Here is a 12,081-nt window from a genome sequence, read left to right as displayed (position 1 = left end):
TTTCTCAGGAAAGCATAGTGGGATTACAGAAAATTAAGGAATGCCACTGAAAGATTAGTGTCCACCATCGTCACAGGCTGGCACCCTTGTGAGTCTTATCTGGTGTTAGGGTTTTGTACTCTTGCCTCTCAGTCCTAATTGTGTGGTTTTCAGTGAATAATAGCAAGATTGCTAGTAGATTTTGTGAAGTCTGTGGCTTTTTTGATCATAGTTGGCAATGGAATTGTATTTTTGTTCAGGGAGTAAGGAGGGACTTTAATTTCAGTAATTATTAGGTTCATTTAGGGTAGAATACTCTAAGTTCCTGCACAAGGAGCTCAAGTTCCTTAACTAAAGAAAATATACATTTGAAGACAAATACATATGTTATGGAATCAAATGGCATCTTTTATTCACATTCTGTAATTTTTTTTTAGAAATGTAAGATTAAGAATGTGTTATGATTTATGAATTAATCTAGTAACATCCATGATGACTAAGGATTTTGTAATATTTCTGAGTTTAAATCAAAATCCTCTCTCTCTCCGAGAAGGTTGAAGCATGTATTCATACTCTCAATATAAACTCTGGAAGGCTAGTAACGTTGGCTTTTTGAATGGCTATATGTAAATGCTCTTTTTATCCCTCTAAACCAATTCAATTGATACGTTACTTTCTTTAATATGATGCACATCTTTATTTCATTTGATCAGTCTTAATAGGGAAAGTTACACATAGAAATCAAAGCCCATGCATATATCGCAATACCTTCGTCAAAATATATTGGTGATTTAGCTGCCTGTGTAAATTATCATTTTAAACTTATAATGTTGGCTGTCACGATATATCATATTAAGCAAAAGGACCTGGAGTATTTAAAGATTGCTAGATCAGTGTTAAGTTTTTTGTAGCTGTAAATTCTGGGAAAATTTGTTTCTCCTAATATAGAAAAACAGAGAAATCCAAGTCTCAGGGGAAATATTAATGCCCCACTTAAGCAGTGTTAGCCTTTCATAAGCAGCAAATCTCATTTCTCTCTGGGGAGTCCCGCCTGGAAAGTAAGATAACCTACACTTACCCTTGCTTTATTCAGCGACTCCATAAAACTCTACAGCTGTAGCTGACAGCAGAATATTTAAATGATTTGAACAGTGTAAATGCCTCACATTCATTTAAATAACTGAAGAATTCAATCACTTGAATGCCAATGATTATTCCTATTGGAGTTTACATTTCAAAAAAGACAGCCCATCTGAATCCCTGTGAGCATTAAATTGCTATCTAATTAGAAGTGCAAAATTACATATATTTAAAAGATAATTAAAGGTTTGAAGGCTGTTGAATAACTGGTTGTACATATAAATGAATCACTGAAAATTTGTTAGCAATATGTGAAGCTTTCTTTTATTCTTTGCTTTCAGCTTTGAAGTTAGGTATAACCGAGCTCATGGATTTAAGTCTGGTAGTATTAAGATAAAGGCAGATGTTTTTAATTATTTCTACTCAAGCCCCAAATAATTATAAGCAGCTGCCAGTTTTACATAATCCCAAGTGATAAGGTCCTGAGAATGCAAATAAAATCCTAAATAGAGGGCTTGTTTTTTTCAGTGGAGTAAATCACATACATGTCGCATTGCTAATCAGCTGCAATCCACCTGAAAATATGAGCTCAGCCGATGTATTCTTTGTCCAGTCTGTAGGTGTGTGACTTAAAGCTGGTTTTTATATTTCCTTTTACCTCACCCTTTATATTTCCGTATTTTGTTTCATCAATTCAAACATTCCTGTACCACTTGTGATGCAAATGCATGTTATGAGTGTAAATAGAGTGATTTAAATATATGTGGAAAGAGAATTATTTTCTTCTATTACTTTGCTAGAGGGTGGTTCTGTGCACACGGTATATGTGATTGTTCCTACTTTTTCCTTGTCTGGAAGCTTAGAATTGCATTATTCTCTTTTCCCTAGCAAATGACATTGCTCCTGTTGTCAGCTTTTCTCTGCAGTATTTCTGCAAATTTTATAGTGTGGCAGTTTTTCACTGCCATCTGGCATGAAAAATCAGTCCAAAATAACTGCTTTTTACTGCCAACCTTAACCTAGGAACTTCTGGATTAACATCTTAAATAATAGGCTTGTCATGAAAGCCTCTGTTCAGAAAGGGAAGTTGTTCTTCCTTCTTTCTTAAGAAAAATTAAGATGTTAACTTTTTAAATATTAAAATAAGGAGTTTTGTATAAAAAGCAACTTTGGTTTTGAATGGATACCTCTGAGTGTTTTACAAACTCAAGCTTAAGTGCAAATCAATAAAAGATCATTTGAGGCCACAAACTTGATGCAAGTCAGGAAATAAAAGTATCACAAAAGAGAAAATCAGGCTCACGTGAGCAAGAAAAAAAAAAAACAAATTAGATAAAGGGCTTAAAAGTCAAGCAATAGCAATTTACATTGAGATGGGATGCTGCTTCACATGTATCCCCAGACAGAATGATTTGGAGCTATGTAGCACATGGTGAATGACAGCTCGGTCACTGATGGTCATGTTGTATAAACAGGTGAAGCAGTGACGGGAATTTTTCACTACTGTTTTTGTTTGTTTGTTTCAAATGTCAGCGTATGAATCAGTCTATTGAAGTGATCTTTTCCACTGTATTTTGCATTATCTTGTCTTTGTTCCATAGTATTTAAACTGTAAGCATTTTATGATATAAGTATTATTTTATTAATGGACTAATGTTGAAGGACTTAATCCATATTTAAAGGAACTTGCAGTTTTGAATTATTACAATCCTTGCTGAAAAATAGGAAGGAACTACCTTGTCCCCTTCCTTTCTGCACACGTTTACATAGCAGAGTGGCATGGCTCTTTCTGGAGAAGTACCCCTCTTTGCAGCCAGGAAATCAAGCAGCAATATACTGCTGCTTTATTCCATGCAAAGAGCAAAGGCAGCACATTTGAAAGACTGGTGACAGAAACAGATGATTCTGCTCTTAAAGTTGGTGTAAACTGAGCTTTCCCCTTGCACAGTCACCTCAGTAGGGAATAGCGTGAATCGGCAGCAGTTTCTGCTAGGATGGGTAGCTGGTACAGGTCTCAGTATCAGCCATTGCATTGACCATGCAAAGTCAGGTTCAATGCAATTCCCATTGACACAACTGCAGGCTTGGCATTATGTCAATCAGAGCTACACTAGACAATAAATAAGTGGTAACATCAGCATCCAGAATCTTAGAGAAGGGAGGTAGCTGGATAACTGGCTAGGCCAGGGAATTGCAATAATGACAGTGTATTTAGTCTGTCTGTTTATTTAGAACTGTATGGAAAAGTATGTCATTTTAGTTAATGATGCTTTTCCTCTCATATTTGTTCACGCAACCTTTCCTATCAAACTCTGTAGACAAGAATACCTTTATAGGATGGCTTAATGTAAGTTTCAGTTACACATGCAGTTGTGTTGTGTAATTGTGTAGAATTCAAGCTCAGCAAAACAACTGATTATGTTCAAGTTTGTCTTCTCTAAACAAAAAATTGGGATAATTCTCAAATCCTGTTTAGGTTGATACCTTATCCTAATTTTGAAGTACTAATCCAAAAAGATGAAACTTAATCAATTGATGCTACATTTTTAAATTGGAGGAGATTTTTTAGTTCCTGGTTCTTTGCTTTTGTAGATAGGATAGTATTTTGGCAGGGAAGACCTTTCCCTTGAAATTATTTTACTTCTCTAGCTTTTGGTTGTTGTAGATACTTTCTTGCTATAATATTTTCTCACAGATAATTCCACAAGTGTGGCTAAGGAAGTTTGCTAAAATCTATTGCCACTTCCAAGGCTGCTATCACAGCAACTTACTCTCTCCTACCTCCCCATTCTCCAGATGGAGCACGTCTGAGAAATTCCAATCACCTTAGACCCAAGGCTTGCAGCTGTTAAGATGTAGCTTGCTCCCTCCATGATCAGATTGCTACACTCTGACTGTATAAACACGTGGCAGGTCATATTCAATGCAGATGGTTTGGGACTGCTCGTGTTAAAAAAAAATCAAAGTAAAATGTTTAATAATGGCACATGTAAATTGTTGTATATGGGGTGATGAAAAAATGTGATTCAGTCTTTAAACAGTACACGTCACATGTTGTTTGAATCATCCAGTGCTGTAAGAGTTTGGCCAAGCCTCAAATAAAAGATACTGAGTAAGATAAAGCTCATTCTGATTACCAAACAAAATCATTTCCTGTGTTCTTTCCACAAACAAAAACATGTTGGAGCTGTCATGTAGATTTGAGCAGACTAAAAGATTCTTATACTGCAGTCCAGATATTTAAAAATTTTCAGTATTTTTTTTTATTTCCCAGAGGTTTACTACTATATAATATCACCACACATTTTATACTGGACAAAGCAGATTAACAGCGCACAGTTTAAATCTAGCTCTTTTCCTCATGCACTTAAATCAGAGTAATTTGGTAGAGCTCCTAGTTTCTGTCTTTCCCAGTGGGTCTCTTAATAATCTGTTTCAGTGCTTTAGAGTAATCTTGCAGATGGGTTTGGCTTCAGCCTTCAATCTGTATTTTATACTTCACCCAGGAGTCTCAGAGATAAAAAGTTAGATTAGGTTTGCTACCAGAGGAAAAGATACAGATGACTGCCATTTTTAAAAGCTGGTGAATTGCTTCCTTGTCCATTAATAACTTTTACTAAGAAATTTGTTAAGCAATACAACTAGAAAGAAGCTAGAGAAGAATGGCCAAGTGAACAGTAGTGTTATGAAGTATTTTATATTTGATCTACTTGTATTTATGTTTTAGGTCCTAGTTACATAAGCATAAAGATATGTAAATTTACTGCTGGGAATAAAGTAATATCTTCATGAAGATTAGATTTGTAAGCAAAGTTACCCAGATGTACAAATAGTTGCTATTTTTTTGGTATCCTGTCCTTGCTGGAAGTTGGTTTTTGTTTTCTCTGCCATCCTTTTCTGAACTATAACATAAATCTACTCTTTGCTGATTGAATTCCTGTGTAGGCAATTAAACAGCAGCCCCTACAGTGTAAGAGCTGAATGAGCAGTTAAGCATCTCAATACTTTATTAGTTCCTGTCCTAAATGTGTTTAAGAACTGCACTTCCAGGTCCTTCAAGTGCTTATAGAGCCTAACACTTGCTTGAGCATTGGGATTTTGGCTTTGTTTCTGCTTATCTGAATTTTTAAGACATGAATGCTTTCAATTCTGGCTTTCCTGAAGAACTTGGAGTGTTTTATCCAGCTCTTCATTTGATTGCTTTTGGGTTTTGTTTTTGCTCTTAGACTGCAAGGTGTGGAATTTATATGGTTAAAATGAATACAATCCCCAAAATCAATGTCATGCAAATGGTTTGCCTTATGTTGGAAGTCTAATTCTGCTGTCAGACACACAAGATCAACTCCTATTGTCATAAGTAAGGATTTGCACATGTGTCTGAGAATGCAGTATAGCCCAGAAGCTCCTCAACATCTGTGAGTAAGGATGTAATTAAACATTGGAACCAGTACACAAGCTGTTTGCTCTACTCAGATGATCCCAGCTAACTTCTATGTAACACTTTTCAGCTCTCAGTATTTCAGAGCTTGACTGTAACCATTTCTATACTATAATCACTGAATTGAATCAAAGATTTGCTTGGTTAATTGGTGCAGCCACAGAGAGTAGACATAGTTACTCCTTGTAAATATTAAGGATAATATATAGCTGCAGCCATAATGAAAGGCTTGCAAAACATAGCTACCAAAATCAAGCCCTGCTAATGAACTGGATGTTATGCTTTCATATTTTATTCTTGTGAGATTTCACTATATTGGCTGCAAATTTTGTACTTCAGTATTAGGGTATAGTTATTTCTTTGGCTATCAGAACCGTCATGTAGAAAGAATTAATTGTAGCACTGAGCTGCTTGAATTCAGTCTAGTGTATAAGCATGTGCTAGAAGCAGAAATTCTTTACATCTCTGTACCCATCTGTTGAATAGCATTAGCCCAGAAGTAGATAACCTTGTTGTTGCAAGAATGGTGGCTTCTAGCAGAGGGGCAAGAAAAGCACATGAAAGTATTCTTAATTGCATCTGCATGAATTCTCAGAACTTAGACTAAGACTTATACCAGCAGAGTTTCCAGGATTTTTTTGTTATTCAAAAGAAGAATGAGAATTGATTCAGGATTTTATCCCACATAGTTTCCCAAAAGTATAATCTTTAGAAATAATTGGAGTATCCAAGTTGTTATGAGCAAGAATTAAGGAGGCTCAGGGAAGCATGTGCTAGAAGAAACTCTACAGTGGTACTAATATCTCAAAATTTCTTTGTGATCTTGATCCAGTAGCCAATATTTTTTAAAGTTTGCTGTTCTTCAGGAAGATTTTCTCATGCCTATTTTTAAATACTGTGGTCTACAAAAGCAACTGTGTGATTCACATGAGTCTCTTAATTTATGGAGGAAAAAGTCAGGATGGGAATAACCTCCTTTAATGCTCAGATAGCAAGTTTTTCTTTGGCCTCTTTAGTCTCTCTGTAATCTGCAGAATGTGATTGAATGTTCCTGCACCACTGGCCCCAGTGATGAATTGGCCGTCTCAAGCACTGACAGGCTTGGTTTACAGTATAGTTGGTCCTGCCCTGAGGGAGGAGAATCAACTATGTGTATATTGCCTTACAGATACGTTTTCTATCCTTCTACAATGCTATTGTTGGGGACTCACAAAAGCAATTTGGGGATTTTTCACAGTATGCCAATGTCTTCTGTCATACTTCATAGAAAGACTTACGGTTTTCCCTCCCACTTATATGTATCATAAAAGATAAAAGACTAGATTTCACATTATGCTGATCCTCTCACAAAATTTTTTTTTCAAATATATTGTCATGATTTTTCTTAACCAGTTCGGTTCTTTATTCATGGATCTTCCTAAATACTTTTTTCTTCTTCCACTGAGCAAGGTTTTTGTCCTTACACTAGCAGCCTCTCCAATTTTGAATGTTCAGCAGAGGGCAGGATTTCCTACATTATAAACACTTCGGTGTCAAATCAATTTGTCACTAGAATGTTTATTTTAAATGTGCAATTTACAGTGTAAGAGTGACTAGTGATAAAAAAACCATAAATTATCATTATTAGTATATTACTTTTTCCCCCATGAAGCTGTAGATAATGTGTAGTATCAGCAAATGTTAACACCATACTTCCCAAGACTTGCATCTTATCTTGTTTAAAGAGAAATGGGTAAACATTTTGTTGATAAGATTATAGTAAATATAACTTCCTGTACAGCTGAAAGAGCTAGCTTGAGACATTTAACATAAACTACAAGATCAAGGTCACACGCATTTTCCATATGGGGAGAAGAAGGTACAACTTCTGAGTTTGACTTCCCAGTGTGGCCATCATGAAAAGCTTTGTATCATGGCAAGAGATCATGCAAATAACCACGTCCGATGTAGGTTTTTCGTTCACAGGCAACATTTATGCAGCAATATCATGGACTTTGTATGAATTAAGCTACCTCCTGTTATGTGTATTGCCTGCTGTCAGCATGCATCCAGCAAATTTCTAAAATCTTCTGATATAAAATTTTTGTGCAAATAAAACAGGATGTGCTAAATATTTCATCTTTTTTATGCCAGTATGAAGAGGGGAAGAAACGAAGAAAGCCCAACTACAGTAGTGTGGATCTTTCTGAGGTTGAGTGGGAAGACAGAGATGATGTGGTAAGTGATATGTTTTACAACCCTGTCAGAAGACATTGTTGCATCCCACTACTGTACCTGGAAACTGTGTAAGTAATCATTTAGAGAGGCCACCTGACTGCTTTCAGGAAGGGAAGGGCAATAGCTCCTCTTACTTCATTCAGAATTTTATAATTGTTTTGTATTTATTCTTCCTTACATATGCATATACCACAAACACAGACTCTGTATCTTTGGTAAAACTCATCACTCACGCAGTCTCCATGCATCCCATATAGTGCTAGAGAAGGGAAAAGGATATCTCTTTAGGGCTGGCCCAGACAACTGCTGAAACTCAGAAATGAAAGAATGAGTTTAACTTTTTTCCAGGAGATCCTCTTTCCTTAATAGAAGTAATGAGAGCTGTTTTCCTTAATGTACAAAATCAAAAAACATCAGACGAATACAAAAAATTGGATTCTTTTGACCTCTGTTCAGAGCACAGATTCACTCCAAACTCCTAATTTCAGACATATGGGTAGCTGCAGAAGCATGCGTTCTATGTCTATCAGCTGTTATGCACACAATCCTTTCCATTAAACTCATTTTTCAGTCCTCTATCTACTCTGTACTTCACTCTCTATCTTATTGTTTCTTACCTTGCAGGCTTAGCCTTTTCTGCAGTACTGTATCAAAAGTTTTCCTTATGTCCATGGCTTAACCTTTGTCTGGTCTTTCTGTTACTTCCTCCATAAATCTGATTTGTTAGGCATGATTTGTTTTGTGTGAATCTGTGCTGACTGTCCTTAATTAAATCATAACTTTCCAGGTGTTCCCTTTTCTGTGCTGTAATTTAGTTTTTCCCGTAAGTTCCCTACTACCAAAGTCACAACTGCATGTCTGTATTTTTCATAGATATCTCCTCGATCCCCTCTCAAATATCACTGCTGTGTTAGCTTCTCTCAAGTCCCTCATACCTCTACTTTTCCAGAGAGGTTTTGAACATATCCACTGAAGGTTCCCGTATTTACTTTGTCATGCCCTTCCGAAATCTGGGATGGATCACGTACAATTGCCCCTGGAGTCTTGTCAGTCTTCAGATGTACTAATTTCTTGATCCCTGTTCTGACATAAGTCTATATTTTCTTTCTCCCTTACAAAATATATATCTTACATTCCTCCCTCTCTCCATCCCCTTTGTGAGAAGTGAAACAGTTCATTTATGTTTTAAGTACTGTCTATTTCATCAGGTGATAGATTGTCTCCTAGGAGGCCATCTTACTTCCTTATTCAAAATTTTATGTTGGAGTGCATACACTATTTAAGACTTCCTCATTAGTGTATTCAGTATTCCATTATATTCCATTCATATACTGTAGCAGCCTTCTACAATCTTGGCAATCACATTGACGTCATAATATATACCTTGTCTTTTCTCTTGTCTTTGATCACGTATTACTCAAACAATTCCTCTGCAAATGACCTTTTAAAATTTCCTCTCTCCTTTAAAATGTCATTGCTGTAGTTAAGTACAGCTTTCAAACCTTCATGATTTCTTTTTGCCTTATTATTTCTCCTTAGGTTGTTTTTTTCTTTTTATTTCTTCCAACACTTTCTTTGCTGAAGTTTTATATTTTTCATCCCTCATTTTTAATCATATCTTAGTAGAAATTCAGTGGTTCACTTAATATAACATTGATCTATTTCTTTGACATTAAAAATTAAGTTTTATTTAAAACTGAGATTCTATCAGAATACACATGAAAGCAAAAAGTCCATATTCAGTTTTCTAAGTATTTCCTTTGTTTGAGACCCCTAAGCTCTCACACTTTTTCTGAAAATTTCTAGCAAAAATCAAGTTTTGTCTATCCACAGGCTGCAAAAAGTTTTATTTCACATTTTGATGAAAGATACATAAATACATTTTATCTGACTCTTTCTACTTCACCTAAAAAAAGTTTGTTAAAAAGTATTTTTTAATTGTAACACAGAAACAAAGAGCCTTTCCAATTGTTTCATCTTTTGAAGCAGAAAAGTTCATGCACATTAAAAATAGACTAAATTGAGCATTACATTTGTAGAAAAGATCCAGGTCCATTGCCCAATATGTAAGAGTAGAAAAAATAGAAAGATCATAAGGAAAATTAATTTTAGTAAATATTTAATACATAATAGAAAAATCCTAGATATTCATTATAGCTTTGGAGCAGCAGTAAACACAATTTTTAGTACTCGCATATAATACAGGTGTGTTGTAGTGACTTCCTTGAATGACCCCCATCTATCAATGCTAATAATTCACTAGTGCATGCCTGAATAAGTAGGCATTCTTTAATGAACAATCCCCCAATAGATAGGTTTTGTAAAACATCCTATACATCTACTGTTTGATGATTAGTGACGAAGTGTTATCTGAAAAAACAACAGGTTAAATATTGTAGAAAAATAAGTTAAAAAAGAAAGTAATATTGAAGCTACAGGCAGAGGAGTTATTAGCATTAGAGCTAGAATAAGAAGAGAATCTGAAGGAAGTTCTGTCTGTAGATTACTGTAATGAAATCCATCTCTTTATGCAGCTTTCTGATGTGAGGATCCAAATGAATGTCGAGAAAGTGTGTGTTATTTTTGTTGATATTTTGTAATAGGCAATTCCTTAATATTGTTATTTTTGAGTGAAAATGGTAAATATTGTGTCGAAGACTTAAAACTTTGTAGAGTAACTTATTGACCTGAGAGCTAAATGTGGCTCTGCTTCACCCAAGGCCTTGGATTTGATGCTCTTGATTCTTTCCAAGCTTGGGTAGTAAAGCATTATTTATTCAACTGTAGAGGGAAAGAATTAATGTATTCATATAGCTGCTATTTTTCACCCATGAAACACTTATGTGGAAGCTGATTAAGACCTCTTCTTACTTTTTACCACATCAATTTAATGGCTACATAGTTTTCCAAGAATATAGAATGATCTCATACTGTAGCAGTGAAACTGCATTGTTAGCAATTGATTGAAAGGTATGTAGTTGAAAAAGTAATAATGCGTATTTCTCTGAAGAGGAGAAGAAATCGGTTTTCTCTAGTCATCCAATAAGGAAAAGGTGGCAGAACTAAGGTTAGAAATTTTTTTACCATGATATAGTTTGTGTAAATATATATTCATCAGTTCATTTTCCAGGTTAACAGTACCTGCCATCTTGCTGTTATGGCATTTTGTTAGAAATAGAAACCTTAGCATCAGCTTATTAAACTAACAGTGTCTTCCAGCAAAGTTTGGGAATATACAGTGCCAAAGACAAGAAGTTTCAATTTGGACAGAAACCTTTTTCTCATTAACTCACTTAATTCTTTTCTTATAATTTCTAGCTGAATGAAATACTTTTTTCCAAATAAAAAAGACCATGAATGAATGTTTTTGGGGCTTGAAGCCAACTGAGGCAGTACTTATTTTATGCATTTGAGGAGGGAGATGAAGCTGCAGAAGAGCCGAGAAACCAGATTACAAAGCCAAGAAATGTAATCACAGCAAGCAAAAAAAAAAAAAAAAAAAAAAAAAAGAAGGAAAGTAAAACTCTAAATCCCACATGCAGACTTGATCTTAAACACTACTGAGAGTTTGGAAGACCTTTTAGTAAATCTATGACTTGCCTGAGGCTTGTGGGAGGAATGGGTCTTAGACAACTGCAGGCACCAATAGGAGAAAAATGAAAACCATGTTAAAGATAAATGGAACTGTTCTGTAAATGTTAGAAAGTAGATGGTTAATTAAGACCAGCTCTCCAAGTCCAAAACCACAAAACTTAAAATGGGAAAATATTTCCAGAATTGCCTATTATGTATTGTTAAAAAAATCTACAGTAAAATATATGCTTTGTTTTATACATGCCTCCAGCTAAAAATTGTTCTTTTACGCTCACTGACAGAAGAGTAAGGCTGTTAATTCAAATCTAGATGCCCCAGAATTAAATTTAAAGAGCTGCAAAGTTTGCAGTTTTTCATAGGTCAGCCATGCTCAACTTGTTCATGAGAATAAAACCAGATATTTCACTGGCAGGTTTGATCATTCCCTTTTCACCCCATACTAACTCAAAAAGTCTGCAGGGTGCATTGATATGACTGCCTTCACATTTTTTTCATTAAAATCTGACTGAATTGCCCAATCTATCATGAGGTACTGGACAACAGGAGATATTTATTCAGCAAGAACATGATGTCCAGAATCGTGTTCAGATAAGCAATAGAAGAGACATAAAAAAAGCTCATTTTGTCAATATTCTGCATTCTGAATACCCGTGAAAAGGGAGTGTGAATTGATTAGTGATAGTGGAATTTTCCTATTGTAATGAAAATTACAGCTGCAAAAGACCTATGGGTAGTTCTTACCACAAAAAAAAAAACCAACCCACAAGTGTGGC

The 12,081-nt window shown here is 35.3% G+C and overlaps 1 protein-coding gene across 2 annotated transcripts in view; it reads left to right on the top strand.

Moving 5' to 3' along the window:
• CACNA2D3 (calcium voltage-gated channel auxiliary subunit alpha2delta 3) overlaps positions 1–12,081 on the top strand; it is a 491,034-nt gene that overhangs the window by 370,778 nt on the left and 108,175 nt on the right. For both annotated transcript variants that reach the window (XR_010373325.1, XM_064453883.1), the window contains exon 18: positions 7,631–7,714. Coding sequence is in view for 1 of the 2 variants with exons in the window: in XM_064453883.1 (XP_064309953.1) it covers positions 7,631–7,714 (84 nt within the window). In the remaining variant the exon portion in view is untranslated. The remainder of the gene's footprint in view (positions 1–7,630; positions 7,715–12,081) is intronic.

Source organism: Phalacrocorax carbo, chromosome 6, assembly GCF_963921805.1.
Source record: "Phalacrocorax carbo chromosome 6, bPhaCar2.1, whole genome shotgun sequence".
Taxonomy (NCBI): domain Eukaryota; kingdom Metazoa; phylum Chordata; class Aves; order Suliformes; family Phalacrocoracidae; genus Phalacrocorax; species Phalacrocorax carbo.
This window is presented reverse-complemented; position numbering and strand designations above follow the sequence as displayed.